Below are 23,939 nucleotides of genomic sequence, written 5' to 3' on the forward strand. Positions count from 1 at the left end.
TGTTACCACAACAAGTTCAACATTGCTTAATTTTTATTAATCCTACCCTTATACCTATACAACCTCACAGGTCTTGGTGGGATTGCCTAGGTATAAAGGAGCACAGAATGTGCTTGGTGTCATGGTCTTGTTGCTGTTTTAATAGCAACTATTAACATTACTGTCTTATAAAAGTGTTTAGCTACTCTTAATTTAATATTGAAATATTAATATATAAATTTCTAAAGCTGATGTGGACAGAACATAAAGTAAAGAAATTAATAGGGAGCTAATGAAGGACATACCTTCTTTATGAGGAAATCATTCCAGTGAGGAATTTGACATCTGAAAATAGCACTATCTATTAAGAACATAACATAAGAATGAGCATAATGGGTTAAACCAAAGGTCCATCTAGCCTAGTATCCTGTCTTCCAACAGTGGCCAGTTCCAGGTGCCCCACAGGGAATGAGTAGAACAGGGGCAATTATTGAGTGATCCATTCCCTGTTATCCGGTCCCAGTTTCTGGCAGTCAGCATCTTAGGGACACCCAGAGCATAGGGTTGCATCACTGGCTAGCTTGGCTAATAGCCATTATTGGACTTACCCTCCATGAACTTAATTCTTTTTTGAACCCAGTTTTACTTTTGGCCTTCAGAACATCCCCTGGTAATGAGTTCCACAGGTTGACTGCATGTTGTGTGAAGAAATATTTCCTTATCTATGTTTAAATCTGTTTTTCGTTGGGTGACCCCTGGTTCTTGTTATGTGAAGGGGTAAATAACACTTCCTTTTTCACATTCTCCACACCATTCATGATGAGACCTGTATTATATTGCCTCTTAGTTGGCTCTAAGCGGAACAGTCCCAGTCTCTTCAATCTCTCTTCATATGGAAGCTGTTCCATAGCCCTAATCATTTTGGTTACCCTTCTCTGTACCTTTTCATAACTGCATGCAGTATTCAAGGTGTGGGCGTACCAGGCATTGACAGAGTGGCATTATGATATTTTTTTTGTCTTATTATCTGTCCTATTCCTAACATTCTGTTAGCTTTTTTGACTTTCACTGCTCATTGAGAAATTGTTATTAGACAACTGTTTACGATGATTTCAAGAACTTTCTTGAGTGGGAACAGCTAATTTTGAACCCATCATTTTGTATGTATAGTTAGGATTGTGTGTTCCAGTGTGAATTACTTTGCATTTATCAAGTTGAATTTCATCTGCCATTTTGTTGTCCAGTCACCCAGTTTAGTGGGATCCCTTTGTAATTCCTTGGATTCAGCTGTGGACTTAACTGTCTTGAGTAATTTTGTATCATTTTCAAACTTCGCCACCTCACTGTTCACCCCCCATTTCCAGATAATTTATGAATGGATTAAACAGCTCAGATCCCAGTACAGGTTCTTGGGGATCACTGATATTTGCCACTCTCCATTGTGAAAACTGATCATTTATTCCTGTCCTTGGTTTCCTACCTTTTAACCAGTTACTGATCCATAAGAGGACCTTGGCTCTAGACTGTTCTCAATGGTAGCAGATGACAGAACGAGGAGTAATGGTCTCAAGTTGCAGTGGGGGAGGTTTAGATTGGATATTAGGAAAAACTTTTTCACTAAGAGGGTGGTGAAACACTGGAATGCGTTACCTAGGGAGGTGGTAGAATCTCCTTCCTTAGAGGTTTTTAAGGTCAGGCTTGACAAAGCCCTGGCTGGGATGATTTAACTGGGAATTGGTCCTGCTTTGAGCAGGGGGTTGGACTAGATGACCTTCTGGGGTCCCTTCCAACCCTGATATTCTATGATTCTATGATTCCTTTATATCCCATGACTAACTTCAGAGCCTTTGGTGTAGGTGTAGGACCTTGTCAAAGGTTTTCTGAAAGTCTAAATACATTATATTTACTAAAAAGAAAAGGAGTACTTGTGGCACCTTAGAGACTAACCAATTTATTTGAGCATGAGCTTTCATGAGCTACAGCTCACTTCATTGGATGCATGCCGTGGAAACTGCAGCAGACTTTATATATACACAGAGAATATGAAAAAATACCTCCTCCCACCCCACTGTCCAGCTGGTAATAGCTTATCTAAAGTGATCATCAGGTGGGCCATTTCCAGCACTTGTACAGATACAGACATTGGTTAGTCTCTATCTCTATTAAGTGGTGTGTGCCAGTTAAATCTTTAAAATGCAGCAATCACAATGTCTCTAGATATGTGTTCATAAAAAGACATAAAATTAACAACATATTAACTGCACAACATTATTTATTAATAGGAATAAAGAGACCCCTTTTCACATGTCAGATAAAAGTCTGGCTAAACAGAAGGGTGTTTTTTACTGTGCCTAGAAGGTTGATAAACTTGGCCTTTATTGGACCAGGAAAAAGAAGCAAGGGCAAAGAAATGAATCTTTTAGTACGTTGCTGTCCTGCCTTGTCATGTGAAAGCACACAGATGAAATCTTAACTTAGAGGGCAAGGCCAGTGGCATTGGTGGGGCTTGTCCCGTGGAGTTGGTGATTGAGGCTGTTGAAATGGAGATGCATTTGTACCATTGGCCTACACTTTCACCATCCAGGTCTTGGGCCGAAAGTTGCAACACATTGTGGCCCCCGTAATTTATGGCATTTATGTGTCTGCTCTGTTATCTATTCTGTAATATTGTTTTCTAAAAATTGTATGAATTTCTGGTGATGAACTAAAAGGAAAGAGTTATTGTTGCAGTGTCCTTTCCCTGAATACAATTTCCAAATTGAATAGAAGCCACCTTGTTTGGCTCCGGAGCATATTTGTTAAATTAACATCTCAGTGGGAAAAGGTGCATTTCTGCAGTGCTTAGTATTCTATCAAGCTGTGCTTCTTTCTTCTCCTTTTGTATATTTCAGATAGAATGATTACACATCTGAAGAAATGCTCGTTACACAAGAAGTTATTTTCTTTAACTTTAGAATGATGTACACTTTGTATGTTAATTTAAAATCTTCAGTGCCAAGTTGGAATTTTGAAAACAACTCAGAGGAAAAAAATTTAAAATTTGTTAATGGGATGGACACATGGAATGAGTGGTCCATAATAGTGTAGCTCAAACATGGCCAAATTGATGTACTTCACACTTTCTAAAATTATGCCTTTCAAGATGAAAGAAAGCATGAACAATTTCAGGCCAAAAATAAACTTTTGAGAAAACTGTTCACAATTGAAAATAGGTGCAGAAGTGACCTGTATTGACTGCTTAATTATACAGTAGTCTTACTATAGTGATTTTGTAACCAAATAAAACACGCTTAATAGCTGTCTCTTTTTTCCTTTGCTTATAAGTCAAGTGCTGAAGTTAATGGCTTGAAGAAGATGATGAGAAATATCCTTTATGGATTTTATTTTAAAGTGTGGTTCTACTCTGAAAATGGGCTATGTGAAAATGGCAGAATCTTACTCAACAGATCAGTTCCTTTTGTATATTGTATCGCATCTGCTTATGTTAGTGCCCTCCCTCCCCCAAACAAATGTTTTTAATACTTTTAACGTCTGTCTGCAGAGCATAGACAGCACAGCCACAAGAGAATGAGCTGCATCCTATTCCACCTCTCACATTATCAGTATAAACATTTAGTATGTTTCGGTAAATTATACCAATGCAAAACCACTGAACACAGTGTGGTGACGTAGATGTCACCAAGGATATAATTTGGCTTGTGGAACTTATTATAGGTATGATGCACAAGAAAGAAATAACCCAACAAGACTCTCAGATCCCAGGTTGTATTTGCAGGACTGGCTGTAGAACACATTTTTACTTGTAAAATTAAGTGCGTTTTTACTTGTAAATAATTGAAGGACAATAAACATGGAATCCCACAAAATACAAATGGTAAGTGCTCCCCCATCATACAAAACCCCACATGTGATCATTGTATAGTATGCTTAGCAGATTTTCAGCACTGCTGCATTTGAAAATTGGAGCAAAGAACTGCAAATCACTGGAACCACAACTTGTGTGTGGGTTGGGGGAGAACCCTGGAGTGTCTGACAATCTCTGGTGGCAGAAAGAACGATGTTTTGGTGAAGAAAAACTTATTGCAGCCTTAGGTGTAGAAAAAAGGAGTCTTGGCTTCGTGACTGAAAGTCAAAGTAGCTTTTACAGATGTTAAACTGTAGTTCTCTCCTTTTTATATATAAACAGCACATAGTCTGCTTTAGATGTGCTTTCTCTTCACTAAGAGAGGGCTTAGCACAGTAAACTCATAAATATGACATCTTTAAATGCCTGGAGATAAATGAAATCTAAAACTAAACCACTATATCTCTGCTTTATAAATACTTGTCTGACTTCTCTCAAACCTATAAAACAAAGGCTTACAAAATCTTTTTCTAAGAAGAGTCCTGGGGACCCAGGTATTTGCCTCTTTTCATCAGTGTCACAATTTTTTCCCCTTTCCCATCTTTACAGATGATTTTCCTAAACCACAGATCACTGTCCAGCCAGAAACTCAGTCAGCAATCAAAGGCTCCAATTTAAGTTTCATATGTTCGGCAGCCAGCAGCAGTGACTCCCCTATGACTTTTGCATGGAAAAAGGACAATGAATTACTGCATGATGCTGAAATGGAGAATTATGCACATCTCCGTGCACAGGGCGGTGAAGTGATGGAATACACTACCATACTTCGGCTACGCAATGTTGAATTCAGCAACGAAGGAAAATACCAGTGTGTGATTTCAAATCACTTTGGTTCATCCTACTCTGTCAAAGCCAAACTCACAGTTAACAGTAAGCATCCTGTTTTACCTGTGCATTTGAAGAGGAAATCAGTGTAAAGCAAATTAAAATATACAGTTTTCTTTTCCCACTGCATTATTTTTAGAAAATGCTTTATATCCTAATTTCAGCTCATGAAAGCATGCTGCTTCCAAGATATGTTTATTATTAAAGCTGCACCTAAAGGGCCCAACCAGAATCTGTCCCTATTGTGTGAGGTGCTGTACAAACACAGTTAAGAAACAATCCCTGTCCTGAAGAGCTTGCAATCTAAATAGACTAGGGAAAGGATAGGAGAGAGAAGAACCCCAGTCCACCTTTTACAGGGGACAACGACCTTCTCTACTGAGGTACGCAGACTGTGACTTGGCAGAGGTCAACTCTGCTACAGGCTTCCTGAATGAGGATGAAACCCATGTCTCCTGATTTAAACATAAGGCCATCTTTTCTCTAGATACAAGTTTCGGTCTTGTGAGGTTTTTTTCCAGACCTTTGTGCACCAGATCCTATCTGCAAAGCCTTGCACATCGCTGTTGTTGAAACTGGTATAAGTTTTATGCTTATTGGAGTTGGGTGTACTGAAATTGAGAAAATATTGTGCAAAGGAGGAAAAATAATTTGCCCCAAAATTGGAAACAAACCTACTTGTATCTGGTTAAACTTTTTGTTTTGTTTTTTGCTTTAGTGCTGCCTTCATTTACAAAGATGCCCATGGACCTAACCATTCGTGCTGGGGCAACGGCACGATTAGAATGTGCTGCAGTTGGTCATCCAGTACCGCAGATTGCCTGGCAGAAAGATGGTGGCACAGACTTTCCTGCAGCACGCAAGAGACGTATGCATGTCATGCCTGAGGATGATGTGTTCTTTATTGTTGATGTAAAAATTGAGGACACTGGAGTTTATAGCTGTACAGCTCAAAACACTGCTGGGAGCATTTCAGCTAATGCAACACTGACAGTACTAGGTGAGAAACTGTTGATATGTAATGATATAAGTCTTTTCTATTGAAGTGGTGTGACAAGTTTTGCCATACTTTTAGATGTTATTAATAAAATGTGTTATAGGGCTTAATAGGGAGATGTATCAATTCACTACTAGTGAGTGCTTTTGGAGGCACATGTTTAGCTGAAAAATGTCTTTTCAGATGAGTTCTGTGGTAATGTATTTCGTGAAGTCGTCATTTGTGAATCAATGGCCATTGGTTAGAAATCCATACTTATCATTTTTAATACACAATCATTGTTCTAATAAATAATAAAATAGAGTTACATTTTCCATTTAAATGCGTAGTTTAAAATAGAAATGATTTAGTATACACAGAGAAAGGAGGAGGTTGCTGGGATTTTTTCCTGAGAAGTTCAGTAATAGAAAAAAGGAAAAAGCGAAGTTTTTTTTATTTTTATTTTTTTAAATTCAGAGTTGGCATCTCCACTAATAATATATTCTAGAGAACGCTATGCTAATATGTAACTTATTTCCTCGGGTTTTTTTCTTTTGTAGGGCTAGTGAGCATCTAGTTGTGATCACTAAATGAGCTGACGCCAGTCTTTTAGCTCAGGCTCCTGGAATATGTCTCCCCTTCTCCCCCACCAGTAGAAAAACTATAAGTATAATTAGGCCTTAATGATGCTTTCAATTTAGTTAAATCATTTCCCAAAACTGTTAGCTACCTCAGTGTTTGTGTAGAAATTTGCTTCTAGAATGGTGCGTGGCAACAACCTAGATATTTTGTCTTAAACATTTTGGGGTGATTGCAAAGAGCATGTGTATTTAGCAGATGCATAACTGTGTAGTCATTTGTCTAAAACAGGGGTGGCCAACCTGTGGCTCCAGAGCCACATGTGGCTCTTCAGAAGTTAATATGTGGCTCCTTGCATAGGTGCTGACTCCGGGATTGGAGCTACAGGTGCCAACTTTCCACTGCTCAACCCCAGGCCCTGCCTCCACTCCAGCCCTTACCCAACGCCCCCGCCCCTCCCTGCCCGCTCCCTCAGCATGCTGCACCCTTTCTCCTCCCCCCTCCATCCCAGAGCCTACTGCAAAACAGCTGATCGCGACGGACAGGAGGCGTGGGGAGGGAGGGGAGGTGCTGATCGGCGGGACTGCCGGCGGGCACCGGGGTAGAGGGGGAGGGACTGTGATGTGGGCTGCTGATGTATTACTTTGGCAATGTACATTGGTAAATTCTGGCACCTTCTCCGGTTGGCCATCCCGGTCTAAAACATGCCATCTTTCTAAGGATTAATGTTTAGAAAAACACACGTTAGAAATTTTGTGATTTTAATATTACCCCAACTCATTTGTTTTTTGTTTTGTTTTTGTTTTTCTGTGGATTGGGTTGGAACCACCTATGTTTTCTTATAAAGGTAATTTAGATTTTTTTTTTCCAGAAACACCATCATTTTTGCGGCCCTTGCTAGACCGAACAGTAACAAAAGGTGAAACTGCAGTCTTGCAATGCATTGCTGGTGGTAGCCCTCCGCCTCGGTTGAACTGGACTAAGGATGACAGCCCGTTGGTGGTAACAGAAAGGCACTTCTTCGCTGCAGGCAACCAGTTACTGATTATTGTGGACACAGACATTGAAGATGCTGGGAAATACACTTGTGAAATGTCTAATACGCTTGGAACAGAGAGAGGCAACATTCGTCTAAATGTAATTCCCACTCCCACTTGTGATTCTCCTCAAAACATTGCTCCATCATTGGATGATGATGGATGGGCCACAGTCGGCGTAGTGATCATAGCAGTGGTTTGCTGTGTGGTGGGCACTTCCCTTGTGTGGGTGGTCATCATATACCACACAAGGAGAAGAAATGAAGATTGCAGCATCACAAATACAGGTGTGTAAACTGAAGCTTGGCAGTGCAAAGGAGTCCTCAAATGTGTTTGTGGTTGTTCTCCAGTAACTTTCGTCCAGAAATGTTTGTGTGTTTTGACTCAAATTCAGAAGGGTGAATCATTTGTTGCCTTCATCATGTTGCTGGCTGGTTTAAAAATATTTCAAAGAAACCTAAAATATACTGATGGTTTTATGCATATTTCCCTCCCCCCCCTCTTAAATTACAGATGAGACCAACTTGCCTGCTGACATTCCAAGTTACCTGTCATCCCAGGGAACATTAGCTGAAAGGCAGGATGGGTATGGGTCATCAGAAAATGGAAGTCATCATCAGTTCATAACTTCTTCAATGGGGGGATATTTTTTACAGCAAAGAGATAGTAATGGTAAATACTTTAGGTATAAAACTTGGCACTGTTTTGGTTACTAGAAATCAGATACTACAATTCATTACGTTAGTTAGGAAGACAATGACACCAGTGAAGCATCTTCGTTAGTTACCATGTAGGCCCTGTGACTGACTTACTGATTGCTTCAACCCATTAAAATAATATTTGAAGCTGAGATTTTACTATGAAATACAGGGATGAGAAATGCTTGTGCTGATAACAGAAACTTGGTTTTACTGATCCACTTGACATATGGCCTTGTCTACATAGAGAAGCTTCTTCAATATACCTCAAGTATGAATTTAAACTGATTATACTTACACCAAAACAAGATGAGTCTACACATGAACTCTACGAGTGTTAGAGTACCTTTTTTGTTGTTTCAGTTAGGTCTCTTGAAAGATAACTTAAGCTATACCCCTCCTCATCCTCCAAAAGCACTCTTTTATACAGGAATAGTAGTGTCCATAGGGGGCATTATATTGTTTTACTATATGATTTAACCAATGAAACTTTCCCGTGTAAGCAAGGCCTTAATTTCTGAAAGCATCTCAAAATGATCATTGTGTTTTTAGAGGAGTAATCTACTCTGTAACACTTGATGACTTGTAGCCATTATTTGGACCATGGCTTCAGTATTCAGAGCAGAATCTTTGGTTGCAAATGAACTCATTGCGTGATTTTTTTTTTTTTTTAAATGAAATCCTGGCTCTTCTGGTATTTATTTTATACTCCTAGAAGATAAGCAGACCAACAGAGTGGTGACATGCTGAGAAATCTTGACATCGCCATTCTGGAGAGGGTTAGGGCTAAGGTGTAGCAGCCTTATAAAGCTGTTTAACTGAACTCTTGCAAACTCCTGCCCCTCCAGGAAAAGTGTTCTTAAATTCCATTGCAGGTTTCATCGCTGTAGTTGTTTTATTTGCAGAAGAACAAAACTCCACTAGTAAAACTAATTGTGCAGGATGAAGCCTAGAAAAAGGAGTCTGTTAGCTGATACATCGTGTCTTTATTTTTAAGGCATTTGTCATCTAGATAATGACAGTGAAACAGACCTGGAGGTTGTTACAGATCCATTCTTATGCCACTATCTGGGGACTTCAGGGACTGTGTATTTAAAAGGGAATGCTTATGGCTCTGACGTTTTTGAAGCATACCATACAAGTAAGTCAAATAAATATTTTAGTCCTGTTTCAGTCTTGCCTTATAAGATTCCTAGTAATCCTGATTTCTCCTTTTTATTAAGGCTGCAGCCCTGACCAAAGAACAGTGTGTATGGACCCATGTGACTCTACTTACTTAAAGAAAAAAGAACGCTATCCATATTCACTTGGAACATTATCACATTCACCAGAAGATCCCTTTGACCAGTATGTTGGCAGCATTGGAATGCAGGCTACAAGTAGCAAATTGCTTGACTCTACTTGCATGCCAAGTGAAGGAATTGGAGTGAAAAGCTTGACTCTAAACTCCGACATCTTTGATTTGAACAGAAATCAGGAACCATCCGCTATTACCACTAGTAGCACTTTCATGGGTATGTTTCAGCTACTGCATTTCTTAAAGCTGCAAACATCATTTGTATACATATGTTCCTTATGACTTGCATGTACTAGAAAACATGTTTATCCTTTAGTCAGAACAGTAGTTCAGGGTGATACTCGGTGATTGCTTATATGATTGTTACATATTGTGAGAAACGTATCTAAAAGCTGGTCACATAAGTAGCCTACCTTTTTTTCAGAGAAACTGAGCACATGCAGTTGCCCCTGAGTTCAGTGGGATACTACAGTTTATCAAATATATACTGTTTGAAAATTTTGGCAATTTAACCAATGAAACTTTCCCATGTAAGCAAGGCCTTAGTTTGTGAAAGCTAACTTTAGTATTACCTCTTTTCCTCCATTATTTATGTAGTGCCAGGAGCATGCAGGGCACTTCATACTCAGACAAGGCCTCTGAATAGACAGTGCACCAACACTTGAGGGGCTCAAAGGCAGGGCCAGCTCTAGGTTTTTGCCACCCCAAGCTCCAAGAGTGCAACTGCCCAAGCAACAATAAAAAAGAAAAAGGGTGGCCGAAATGCTGCCCCTGGAATTCTGCTGCCCCAAGTACGTTCTTGCTTTGCTGGTGCCTAGACCTGGTCCTGCTCAAAGGAGAAACAAAAAGCAGTGTGACTATATGGTGAAGTTATGAACAAGCCTTTAGTTTCTTGATTATTAATAATTTTTCTGATGGATTTAAAAAAAAGATTCCGTACATTATAAAATATATTTTACTATACAAGGGGAATAACTTCTGCATGTATTGCTTAGTTGATAACATCACAGTTTCTGGGTAACTGCACCTGTATTCCCCCTCCATGGTCCCTCAGGGCACGCACGTAAGGTTTTCTGCTCCCAGCTGTCACCTCTCTTGGGTGAAGACCCATGTGTGTCTCCCTCCTGACTGGAGTTTTAAGGCTTCACATCTCCCTACCTTGCACTATGATATTCCCAGCAAGCCAGTCTGCTTAAAGACTAGTGCCTGAGCTTTTGCTTTCTTTCCAATGGCTATGAAAAGTGTATTGCCAAAGGTTACAAGCTATCACGCAGCTCTTTCTAAGCAAGCACACTTTTTCTTAAGATAAAAGCATTACAAAAAATAAAAATAATAAAACAATAAACAGATTTAAACACACACTTAGCATACCAGGAATCACCCATCAATCTTATGGGGCCCTAGTAGGCTAGTGTCTTTCCAGCCCTTCCATGAGGGCCTCCCTTTGTCCATTTGCTGCATCAGAAAGAAGCCATAAGTCAGTTTAGGTTCATCCTTTTATATCAAAAGCTCCTCCGTTGTTTCCTAGCGTCTGGAAAACCCAGCATGAACTAGTATATACAAACCACCCCAGGGGGTGGAACATCTCGGGAGTTGTTTAGTTTCAGTGACTCACCTTAATCACCCCCCACTGTTTTTAGTTCCTGTGGTAGCCTCCCCCATGGAGTAAAACACAATCATGCATGAACAGTTCACAACTGTAATACAAGAGAGTGCGCTTTTTAGGACCATATGTCACAAGCAACATTCAGTTACCTCCCAGAAGATCTGAGTTTGGTAATGACTTAAGATAGACCCTTCTTCGGTAAAATGCAACTGATTGCAACCCTACTTCAAACCTGCCATATGTTTTTAAAGGTCTACATAGCATAACTTATTGAAGCCAAGTGTCACTAGGAGCCACTTTTTGGGGGGTGGTATGTGTAAGTGTGGTACCTTAATCAACAGATCTATGCCATGTGTCAGTCATATCTAATTATATTTTCTGTCTGTGAAAAAAGTGAAGACTTTCAGTGTAATGGTGTTAGCTGTGGAGTCTCCACATGGAAAAGGGAGACGAGAAAATGTGGTATTTTCTGGCTAGTGCATCAACAGAATTGTTTAATGAAGATTCAGTTGAATGCCAAATTCTACTTGGGTTACTCCTGTACTAGCCAGCTGAGAGCAAATGGGGTATAAATGAAGGCAGAATTTCACTGGCAGGATCTTTGTTACTGATGTGTGACACAAGCCAGAAAGAACACTGTCTGGCATTCAGATTGCAGGGTGTGTAGTTTTTATATATATAAAATTATAAACAGCTCTTAATATCAGTCTAGCTAAACAGAGTGAATGTTTGAGTCACTTTTCAGAGTACACCAGTCCAAAAAGCATGTTGAAAAGATTGTTCTTGGTTATGCATTAGAATGATTTTGCGACTTGTTTTCATGTTTTTGTTTGTATTTTGTGTTTTGAGAATGAGGAAATTCATGGAAACATAAACAAGGAAATTAAAGGGGGTGGGTTCTTCTGAATGGTTATCAACCAAGTTATTCACTTTGGAAACACTTTTAACAACTCATCTAAGAGTTTTAAATGGGTACATATGAGTATAGAGGACTTTTTTCCCTTTGGGTGGGGAATAATAGTATGACTTAGAAACAAAGCCAAATTTCATTTCAGAGAACTTGAGCTGTGTCCTTGATTTGTATTCTCGTGTACAGCCCTTGGTAAGACTTAGAGCTGTTAACACCAGCATTTCTTTCCTTACAAATTTCTATCTTGCAGGAACATTTGGAAAGTCTCTATGGAGGCCTCAACTAGACTCTTTTTCAAGCTGTATGCAGCCAGCAAGTTGTCAACCCAAAACCTTCCATAATAATAATTCTCAAGCCTCATTGGACTTTGACTCAGAGGCAGAGGAAGATGGAAAGGACAGGACGGTTTCTTATGAGGAAAACAGCATTTGTACTTACAAACAGGCCTTTGAAAACTTTAGGACTCCTACTTTCCAGTCTTGTGACCTGAATACATAGCTGCTTTTGGACTGGCCATTGATAGATGGAACCAAAGGAAATATTTTTGACATACTACCTCAATGTGGAGCTTTATTTAAAAGGGGTGGGGGGAATCCATGTTTTTAATGGAGCTATGAAATCAGAAAGAATGAATACGTTTTTATACAGATAAAACATAATTGCCAAAATGTTATAAAATTTTATACAGGGAATACATTCCTTAGAGAAGTACTATATTTCTAATTATTTTATAGCTTTGTTTTATGCAAATGGTATCTCTTGTAAATTAATGATGTAAATAATACTATGTATATTTCCTGTCAGACTTCATTTTATTGAAATGAGTACTAAAGCATCTTAAACTTGTACCAATATCTGTACCTTTTTATGAATGGACGTTCCGTGCTGTTTGCAGGTACCATGCATCTTATTTGCACATCACTTTTAATAAAATATGCTGCCTTGTGGTCTTGAGACACAATAGAGTATGAAAAATGCAAGGTGGAGGTATGTTGATAGAAATTGAAAATATATGTTGTGTATATAAGCCTCTGGCCCTTATCTCATCAGTTTGTCTAAAATGTAAAGGATATGGATTCACTGTACTAGATACCTGCTGTCCTTAGAAGTGGTTCTGGTCATGCAGCTTCCCCAAATTGTCCCACATGTGCACAAGACTGGCTGTATAGTCAGCTGTCTAGCCACGGTGCATACAAATAACTTAAGTGTACACATCTGGTGGTGGATATGCAGATTGGACACACACACATACACAGCGAGCAACTAGTTTAAAAAAGAAAAAATCAGACCCTAGACGTTTGCCTGGTAGTATCATTCTCCTCTCAATAAATGGCTTGAAGATTAATTATTTCCCAAATATTCAGTGCAGGTCAGAGTCTGTGTTTTCCCCTATGTTTTCTCGACTGCTCCTCCAATCACTTCCACACCCAGCGTAAAAAGGTAACCAATGTACAAGATAATTCTTCCTTGGTTTAACTTCTGCTGCTCTTCCATTTGTGTCTGCTCTCTTCTCCATATAGATAAATGTGAACTGTACTTCATTCCTCACTCAAGTTGAGCAGTTGTTATAAGTTTAAATACTTGCTAGATTAAATTTAAATTGAGGAGCCCAATATTATTAGCCACCCTATACCAAAGAAAGACACTTACTATGTGATGGCAATTAAGACTAAATGAGAATTTTCCCTTTTGTTTTCCTTGATACTGATATCCAGTATTTAAAAAAGCTGTGAATTCTCTGGTCAGCAATGTATTAAAACAATGTGCCTCCCCAAGTTTTACTACTACAGGACTTACGTTTTCAGATCTGCTCACTTAGAAGGCGCAAATTTATATAGTTGTCAAACTTACTTTTAAACCAAATTGAAAGCAGCTGTTAGACTAGAACATCATAGACGGTTTTCAGAGGATACGTCTGGAGCAAAAGGTTTCCCTGCCTAAAGTAGCTGACTTAAGGGCTTTTTGTTGTTTGTAGCCAGAAACCTGGTACGCAGATTGCAGAGTAATTTCCCTCCTTTAATTTAGGCGCCAGTATTAGAGACAGGAAGTTAATCCATCCTTAATCACTGGTGGTCTGAATGTAGAGAATGGATTTTGCATGCTTTAGTTTATCATATTGCCAGATTTCTGAATCTGATTGTTAATTTGCCTTCATTGCAGCCAGATGTGGCGATGTGGTGACAGACGTTGGTATGGGTATTTGATGATGATTAACTGCATTTTTAAATATATTAATTTATCCTGAGTTAAGCACAAATCTCTAAGTCAATAATGCTTAAAATCTTAAAGTAGATTCACTCACTAAGTCAATAGTTTTTTCCCTTATCTAGTTTTTCTCTAAGTGTCATAACTTGGATCTCTAACCAGACATAATTTCCCGAATATCTAGAGAAAGAAAGTAAACCAAAGTATTCTTAATAAGAAAAGGAGTACTTGTGGCACCTTAGAGACTAACAAATGTATTTGAGCATAAGCTTTCGTGAGCTACAGCTCACTTCATTGTATGCATTCAGTGCAAAATACAGTGGGGAGATTTTATATACACGGAGAACATGAAACAATGGGTGTTACAATGCACACTGTAACGAGAGTGATCAGATAAGATGAGCTATTATGCCATCATGTGCCAGCAACGCTCCTCTGCCATGTACATTTGCCAAACCAGACAGTCTCTATGTAAAAGAATAAATGAACACAAATCAGACGTCAAGAATTATAACATTCAAAAATCAGTCGGAGAACACTTCACTTCAATCTCTCTGGTCACTCGATTACAGACCTAAAAGTTGCAATTTTTCAATTTCAAAAAAAATTTCAAAATCAGACTCCAATGGGAGACTGCTGAATTTGAATTAATTTGCAAACTGGACACCATTAAATTAGGCTTGAATAAAGACTGGGAGTGGGTGTGTCATTACACCAAGTAAAACTATTTCCCTATGTTTATTTTCCGCCCCCTACTGTTCCTGACACCTTCTTGTCAATGCTGGAAATGGCCCACCTTGATTATCACCACAAAAGGCTTTTTTTCTCTCCTGCTGGTAATAGCTCACCTTACCTGATTACTCTCGTTACAGTGTGTATGGTAACACCCATTGTTTCATGTTCTCAGTGTATATAAAATCTCCCCACTGTATTTTGCACTGAATGCGTCCAATAAAGTGAGCTGTAGCTCACGAAAGCTTATGCTCAAATAAATTGGTTAGTCTCTAAGGTGCCACAAGTCCTCCTTTTCTTTTTGCGGATACAGACTAACACGGCTGCTACTCTGAAAACTATTCTTAATGCTGTTCATTACAAAACAAAATGTTATGTTTAAAAATCCAAGTTAAAAGGCTGTGACTAAAAATAGTGTTTGGAAGCATATTTTTTGTTTGTTTTTGGTATGTACAAAATGGGAAAAAGACAATATTCCATTCCTTCTCCACTACTTCAAATATTTTTATGAATTGAACGGTTAGAATATATGAATGCCCCAATCTTGCAATAACATAGAACTCATTATCGGGTCCCTGCCCACATTTTAATGCCTCCCGTCTGATGTAAAGATATTTCAAATGGTATCCTAAAAATACAGGTATCAGTATTTGTGGTGTCTTTTTTTTTTTTTTTTTTCCCCCTTCTCGGTAACTTAAATATCACTGACATCAGAATAAAAATCCTTGTCTTTGGTCTTCCAATGACACATGAGTTTAAATGTCTAGGACGTTGACTATATTTATGGTGGTGTAGTGAAACGTCTCATGATATACTGACATTTTTGTAAATAGCAAGATACAATTTTTAATTGATTTTAATGTTGGAGGTGTAACCAAACTGGGCATTCAGTGTCTTCAGATGTAGTGTTCATTCTGAGATTCTGCCTGGTTTTATTTTTTATTTTTATTTTATTTTACCCACTTAGGTTCTGGATTCATTTGGAGGAGGTTTGGAAAACTTGCCTCTCCAGGCTAATCAAACGGCAGTGATTGAGTCTATTGTCATTTGAGAAAGTTAGCACCACCATTCAGGGCAGTGTTTCAGTTTCTTTCAAAATAACGTATGTCTAATTGCGAGTCCTGAGGATTATAATCCTGTCTGCAGTCTTAATTTCCCACAATTAAAAGGGTTGAGAAGGATGTGGTGGAAAAATAGTCATTGATTTCAGCTGGTTTCCTTTATATTGGTGTGGCTTTTGCCCTGGGTATAGAACAAAGATTCTTTGTGGTCTCCATAGCTTAGTGACGCACAGAGGTCAGGTGTCCATGCTGATTTCTTCTAGATTTTTCAGCAGCTGTTGATAATATCTGACCATGACTTATTTGTTGGCCTGCCCGCAGTCCCCAGGAAGGGAAGATAATGATGATTGTGTGGTTTGGTTTGGTTTTTCCCCTTCTCTGCAAGATAAGAGGTTGATTTGGGGTAATTGCTCATCTGCCCCAAGGGATCTTCTTGTACAAATTCCTGCCAAATTTTGTTCTCTCTTCATCCTGTCCAGTGTGTGAGACAGACCATTGAGGCTGCACTGCTATCAATCTGCAAATGATGTATTTGTCTGTTTTTCGCTGAATGAAGAAAATGTAATGGCTGAAAGCAGATCTTGGATGAGAATGGGTGCCTGAGGCTCAGTCTAGATGAGACGGAGTGATGCTGATTTGGTGGCAGGAGACAACTAGCTTGTGGGCAGTGATTGTGTCGAAGGAGGTTTGTTCTAACAAAGATTGAAGTTCAGTGTTAGTTACTTCTGGAACACCTCTTCCTGCTGGTATCCCAGATAGCCAGAAGTATCTTTACCAGCTGCCTTTTGCCATGAAGATTTTAATAACTGTATTAACTATGTCCATGACTAGCTCCATTGCTGACAACATTTTGTCTAGCACAATGGATATTAATGTTTATCATCCAGTACCTTGTAACAACGATAAATGTTATTTCTTAGGGTGAGGCATTAAGATTTTGTTTAATTGTGGATCATTAACACCACTTCTACTTGGTTAAATGTCAGAAGAATCCTGTAAACAAGCCAAGCCTCGTTTCTCTTTTTCCATTGTAATTAGCTACTTTGTTGGCTTAATCAAAATGAAGTGCACTTGTACAGATACCTCCTGTGTGCTTGTATGCCAATATCGTTAATATGGTCTTAGGTTCCAGAGTCTGGCTTCTGTCATATCCCAGTGCTATTTTTTATTGGTGTAAACTGCTTTTTCCATTAACCTTCCCCCAGGAAAAGGGAAATGTAGCCCTCAACATCAGGGCTGTGTAAGAGCACCAGCAGTCTCCTAGAGATTTGCTGTAAGCAGAGAAAATTTAGTGTACTCTGCCTTGGCAGAAGGACAAAAACTGTGTAAAGTGGCATTTAAAATGAGTTTAATTTTACATAAGTGTGGCCACACAGGAGGTGGAAAAGTGAAATGGTGCCAATGATGGAAAATATGACTAATCAAGAAACAATATTAACCCCAAGGCTAAAATAATATCTTGACTTTATGGTCCTATAAAGTGATGCGCTGGATGGTGGTTGTTTTTCTTTTTTATTTCTAATGTACTTTAAGTATAGTTGTATCCTGTGTGTATCCTTAACCCAGAACATTCTCCAGAAGCTTCATCTAGAATAATATTCATACTTTTAAATTAAACCTAGAGTGGCTATAGTTGTTCCAGCCTTGCAGGAAATAGGTAGAATGGTCCGTTTTAAACATAAGAGCCGAACTGAAGTAAGAATGGTATATTGCACAGTCCTCTCTCAAATTGGCCAGCTGAGGAAACTACATAAATTTCATAAAGCTTGATCTACCTGAATTGCTTTTTTGTGTGTTTGTTTTGTACTAAACTGCTGGGATGATGCAATCTGATTGAGCATTGTCAAGTACCACCATCTGTCAGTGTCCCCCCTACTTCTCCCCCCCCCCCAAATTTTCTTCACATTTAAGTTCCGGGGAAAGAGAGATTCACAGAAACTGAAGTGAATAGGTCCTGGAAGGGTATCTCTCCTCCCCGCCCCTCTCCCGCCCCCCCCCCCATCTTCACCCTCTGTCCAACAGTCTTGGACCTCTCTCCTCTGACAAAAACATTCTTAAATGGAAAAGATGGATTTGTGGATACGTTTCTCAGATTACAAAAAATCTACTGTACAAACCTGGTGAGACATTTTATTTTTATTTATTTTTAATGAGGCCTTTCACAAAGGAGGAGTTTTGAGTCTATGTGGGCTTCTTGTTTAAGTTTCATAATTTCCTCAGGAAAAAGTCTGCTTTTCTAGGGCCAGGTGCTAGATACATCTAAGTTACATTTACTGTCCCTTCTGAAAAGTAATAACTTTTTTGTGTGTAACATTTGTCTTATCTGTATCTTTAAGCATGTTGCTTATTTCCAATTCTTTGTAAATCCTCCACAGCCATATGCTATTTGGAAACAGTGGAGTCTAAAGTGGACATTGGTTTCTCTCGCTTCCCCCACCATTCTTACAGATGTTGCAGTAAATCAGTTACAGGACTGACATAGCGTTTGGCTGCATGACAAATGTTCCATAATAATGCAGCTCAATAAAATGTGGAATTTTTGAAGTAGTGTGTGTAACATTTTCAGTCCAGTTGTAAATTCCCAGCCATGTCAGCACAGGTGGAGAAGAAGTCATAAATAAAGTTTGTGTGCTATTCCTAAAGAGTTCCCTAGCTGTTGACCAGTTCCATGATTTAATTCAGCCACTTAAACTTAAAAAAAAAAAAAAAAAGCCTTGATAAAATAATAATGTTTGAGAAAGAGAATGTGCTGTGCAAACCCAAGCAGCTGCAGACATACCCTATTTGTGTATAGAGATGAATGGGTCCAGGCTAAGCCTTGCTAAACTTCCTGAAAACATATTGGGTAACGATTGTATAGTCGTTTCAGTTACCTGCAATGAACTTCAGCATGGCAAGGAGTATGATAAATAATAAAATGCTGTCTTAACGTTTGTATTGGTTTACATTGGTTAATGATAGGAATTCTCTTGTCAACTCATTTGTCTCAATATAAAGCCAGTTCTTGCAGCTAGATCTGCGAAGGTGAACCCCCATTAACTTTAATCCATCTATGCACTGATGTAAAGGTCCATCGATGTGGATTTCTGTCTGGGGGTGGGGTGGGGCCTAGAATAGGCAGTAAATGATTTCTGAAAATCTTTTGTTTTCCCTGCTGCCTAATGAGTTGGGAATTTGAATTGTAAATGATTTGTGTATTTCATGTTATCAGAGATGGGCTGCCACACTCACTTATCTCAGGTTTCAGAGTAACAGCCGTGTTAGTCTGTATTCACAAAAAGAAAAGGAGTACTTGTGGCACCTTAGAGACTAACCAATTTATTTGAGCATAAGCTTTCGTGAGCTACAGCTCACTTCATCGGATGCATACTGTGTGCACACACACAAACTCTTACCCCCTGGAGAGTGGGTTTGTGGGGGGGGGGAAGAGAAAACCTGGATTTGTGCTGGAAATGGCCCAACTTGATTATCATACACATTGTAAGGAGAGTGATCACTTTAGATAAGCTATTACCAGCAGGAGACTGGGGTGGGGGGAGGTATTTTTCCATGCTTTGTGTGTATATAAAAAGATCTTCTACACTTTCCACAGTATGCATCCGATGAAGTGAGCTGTAGCTCATGAAAGCTTATGCTCAAATAAATTGGTTAGTCTCTAAGGTGCCACAAGTACTCCTTTTCTACTCACTTACTGTAACTTTAAGCAATCAAACAGGAATTGGAAACTGACTTCAGCTGTGAAGTTTGGAACCAAATAAAAACTTCCCCTGAGTCTGAGTATGTGTGACTCGCCAGGATGTGGTTCAAAATGTTATAAGGAGAGAAGTATGTTCACTTTGGATCTAAATGGGACTTCCCCAGTCCACGGACAGGAAGGTTGGGTCTGGGTTACTGACGTAGACTCCCCCCAGTCCCTTCTTACAATTGTCACTAAAGAAATATATGTCTAAATAGCTGAGCCAACATTTCTATTTAAGTTACAACTAAGTCTTCAGTTTTAACTTTGCCCTTTTGTATGTGTGCATTATGTTAAAGTCTTCAATTGCATGATCACATACCATTTCTTAAATACAGTAGAATGCTATTTTATGGACTAATTCAGGATTGAGGACTCGATAAAATTGAACATCCAAAAATTGCAGTGCATAAGTTAATTTATTAATCATTCAGGGATACTGTACCGAATGAATGGTAACTATAGGCTGTGCATGATTTTTCTTTAAGAGATCTGCATCTTTTCTGTGTAGCCACTTGAATATTGGCTGAAGGACTGACGTCACATTCAGGAGCAGAAAGATGACTTTGGTGGCAGAAAAATAGTTCATGTAACTATCAATCTTACGAACGACCATTTGTAAAATCAGGGTTTTTCTATAGAAAAAATGTGTGTAATACAGTGTTTCCTACAACCTTAGCTATGCATAGGTAACATCTTGCTTTTTTCTCCATTGTTCATTCATGAACTTAAACACATTTTATTTATAATCCTGAATATATCTACTGACTTGTGGCTTCATTTTAAATTGATTGATAGGCTTTAAAGATTGCATAATGCCCCTGCTCACTTGCTAATTGAGAGAGTAAAAAGGTAGTTGAACCTCTTCTCTCTACTGTCACACTGGTTATCAATGTTACAGACCAAAAAAAATCAGGCCAATGTTTCAAAAAAAGGGGAGTGGCTAAAGTTAGGCACCCAACTGGCAATTTACCTCCTTTAAGGGAATATTCTTAAACCTTAGCAGGCTTCAAGATTGAGCTACTCTTAAAAAGGTGTCATTAAATTAACTTGGGTCCTCTTGGTGGCTTCTATGTCACTTTTTAATTAGTTTTCCAACATTCTTTAAAAAAATCCTCTTAAAAAATTAAGTAAAAATGGTTAAATTAAGTTTACCCAACAAGATCTTATCCTTGTGTTCATTGAGTCTTATCTCCTCTAAGCACAGCCATACTAAGTCAGACCAATGGTCCATCTAGCCCAGGATCTTGTCTCTGACAGTGGCCAGTACCAGAGCTTCAGAGGGCGTGTATATAACAGGGCAGTTGGAGTGGTCTGCACCTGTCTTCCCAGCTTCTGTCAGTCAGAGGTTTAGCGTTGCCCCAAGCATAGGGTGTGCATCCCTGACCATCTTGGCTAATAGCCATTCACAGTTATGAATTTAAGTTCCCAGGTTTGTTTTTTGAAGTGCAGGTTTCCTTTCAGGATGAAGACTGATAGGTCAGGTATAGAGTGATCTCGTGAAAAGGGTTTGCACACAGGTGATACAGTGTTTCTTTTAGTACTTTTCTGTGATGGACCTCTCCTCCATAACCTTAGCTAGTTCTTTTTTGAACCCATTTATAACTTTGGGTCAAGAACATCCCTATTCCTCAGTCTGCATCCTCATAGCTGCATGTGCCAGGAGGCCCTCCTCCTCCCACCTCCAACATCCTTTTGCAGAGTTCATCAAAACATTGGGAGGTGTCCCTCAGCTTTTCCTCCATCACTCTTCTTATTGGGGATTATTTCAGGGGGTTATTCCCTGGGTTATTGGCCTTAAATATTATATATATTGAATACCATGTGATATTACTCAAGTACTCATGTATAAGTACCTCTGTCTACATCCAGTTGGTCTGTTCTCAGTCCTAAATATAAATCAAGGCTAGATGACAGCAGGTCATTCTTTGTCAAGGATCCTCTGTTGTGGATCTCTTTAACAGAGCAAGGATGGTGAATATCTCTGGCTGTCTATATGACATTCCAGCAGACGAATTTATTTTTTTTATCATTTTTTGCATTAGCTACCCTATTTTTCTGTTTTCTTCCTAATAGTTGTGATTTTACAGAGTGATTGTCAGGCTAGGTCTTGAATTAACTGACTGGATATTTGTTACTACTTGTACATTTTTAGTATGTTAGTTATTTTCACTTGCCCTTAGATTCTTCACAATAGGCACACTCTAAATGGATTAAATATATTGCAACAAAATGTCTTCAATACCTTTATACACTGTTTTAACAGAAGAAAAGAAATAAGCTTGTAAATCAAGGACAGAACATTTGAAAATAAATCCATGAGATAAATTTGAAGAGAAGTTTTGAAGTTGCCACTGAGTCTTAGCCTTGTTTAGTTGTCCTCAGACCTGATGGACAGAATGCTTTTTCATAATATTATATGTACATACAGGAATATTAGTATTATATACTGAGTTTTAAACCGCTCTTATTTCATTATCAAACTGGCTAAAACTGCAAAAAAAAAAAAAATTTAATGTGAATGTGAAAACAGGCATGCTTTTTCAAGTACTCCCCCAAAGGCATAATATATTTCTTTCTACAATGTAGTTTGGGAGGAGAGTCCAAGGAGCATGAGGTGTAATTGAAATTAATTCAGTTTGTTATAAAATGCTCCATTATGTAAGCATTTTGTAAGTTTGAATGGGATAATTACGTTGAACTGCTGGAAACTCTTATGACTTTATACTACCACCCACAGAAACAAGTAAGATAAGGTTCATATTGTATATGGAGACCATATAGAGACTGGCAAACACTTTACATAGAAAATATTGCTCCCTATCAATAGCCTGAAATACTGATCTGTAACATTGAGGCAGTTGCACGATGCAAAAGATGGAATTAAAAACAAGATATTGTTTTGCTGCTAAGAATGAAAAAGGTCTGAATGTTTGCAAAGGGCTTAGTTTCCTTTCTGTGAACTCTTAAGGGGCCTAGTCTCTTAACGTTCTTTTACAACAGCCAAAATATCTCCTTATTTGCTAAAATAGATATACCTGGTGTCCTGATGCTTCAGGAGTTATCTACTTGCAGTAAAATCTTGGCCTGCCTTAAAGGTTACAGATATGCTAATTGACCACACCTGGACAAATATGCAGGGGATGAGGGAATAGCTGTAAAGATTTTTTTTTTGGTCATGGTTTCAGCCCTTTTTATTTACCTATCCAACAACAGTTCTGTGGAGGAACTAATGCCATGGCAGTGCTCTCTGCTTCAGTCTTGTAGTCACCTGTGACATGAGAAATGAAAAAACATAAAAATTGTGAAAATTCTCATTCTCTTCCCACCCACCCCCACCCCCCATTCCATTTTTTCTGGCCATCTCCAGGCTATACTTTTTCTGGTTGGTAAGTCAACACTTTTTCTTGGACACAAACCTCTCCCCCTTCATCCATGCCCTAATCCTTTCCAGATTAGATTTCTATCAGTGTTCTCTTAATGGAACCAGAAGTGGAAACGAATTCCAGATTCATGGCCCCACATGGAGAACATCCTGCCTGAGGAGGACTTCAGCTTCAGGGTTGGATATGCCTACCTGATACCTTGCCTCTCTTACTGTGTGATACCTTTGCAGTTGTAGTGCGCAATGGAGCATGAGAGAGAGCTTTGTTAGCACCATAAATTTTCCATGTGATGCCATCAATGTGGTATTCACTCCCACAGCTTGGTCTCAAATACTCTTGACTGTAGAGTGTGCTGCAAGGCCTTGCTATTGACATAGGCTTTTAAGAGGTGGAGGGCAGAATGACATGGGTCAAGAGGGTATAGTTTGGGTTTGACCTTGATTACTGGTTGGTTATTTTCTAGCTGCTGATTTTATCTTTAGTCGTATTTCTAATTTATGTATCGGGCACCTAGGGTAAAATCTTGGTCGAACTGAAATCAATGGAGGTTTTGAAATTAACTTCAGTGGGACCAGTATTTTGTCTGTTGGTGGACAATTCTTGAACATGCAAAAAAGTGAAATTCAGTGCGGAACTTGTCTCCAGGAAATAATTTGACCAGCTCTATAGTTAACTTATAGTTAATTTGATAAGGAAAGTGGAAATAATTTCTCTCTAGGGTAGAATCTTCTGTTTGTTCTTCCTTCTTTCTTAAAATGTACACAGATAATTTTTATTGGTAGTAATTTGGTTTTATTGAATAACCAACAATTTATTACTGAGCTCATGCTATATTGCTTTTCAAACTTGTGGATATCTATTTCTTTTACGCATAACTCTTTTAAATTTATCCCTTCTTAAGAGCACTTAAGCAACTGTGATTCAGTTAAACCCATGTTCAATAGCTGAGCCTGTGTTTCACACTTGGCTGATAAAAGAAAAAGATGGTCTATGTTAGAATTATTGATT

At 38.7% G+C, this 23,939-nt stretch overlaps 1 protein-coding gene across 1 annotated transcript in view; it reads left to right on the forward strand.

Moving 5' to 3' along the window:
- The window catches only part of LRIG3 (leucine rich repeats and immunoglobulin like domains 3), a 52,086-nt gene extending 39,312 nt beyond the window's left edge, over positions 1-12,774 (forward strand). Inside the window, exons 13-19 of the mRNA XM_073327962.1 lie at positions 4,433-4,753; positions 5,427-5,708; positions 7,135-7,587; positions 7,814-7,972; positions 8,996-9,139; positions 9,222-9,512; positions 12,062-12,774. Coding sequence (XP_073184063.1) covers positions 4,433-4,753; positions 5,427-5,708; positions 7,135-7,587; positions 7,814-7,972; positions 8,996-9,139; positions 9,222-9,512; positions 12,062-12,309 — 1,898 coding nt within the window. The 3' untranslated portion in view covers positions 12,310-12,774. The remainder of the gene's footprint in view (positions 1-4,432; positions 4,754-5,426; positions 5,709-7,134; positions 7,588-7,813; positions 7,973-8,995; positions 9,140-9,221; positions 9,513-12,061) is intronic.
- Positions 12,775-23,939: the final 11,165 nt, after the last annotated feature.

This window comes from Lepidochelys kempii, chromosome 1 (genome assembly GCF_965140265.1).
Source record: "Lepidochelys kempii isolate rLepKem1 chromosome 1, rLepKem1.hap2, whole genome shotgun sequence".
Lineage (NCBI taxonomy): Eukaryota > Metazoa > Chordata > Testudines > Cheloniidae > Lepidochelys > Lepidochelys kempii.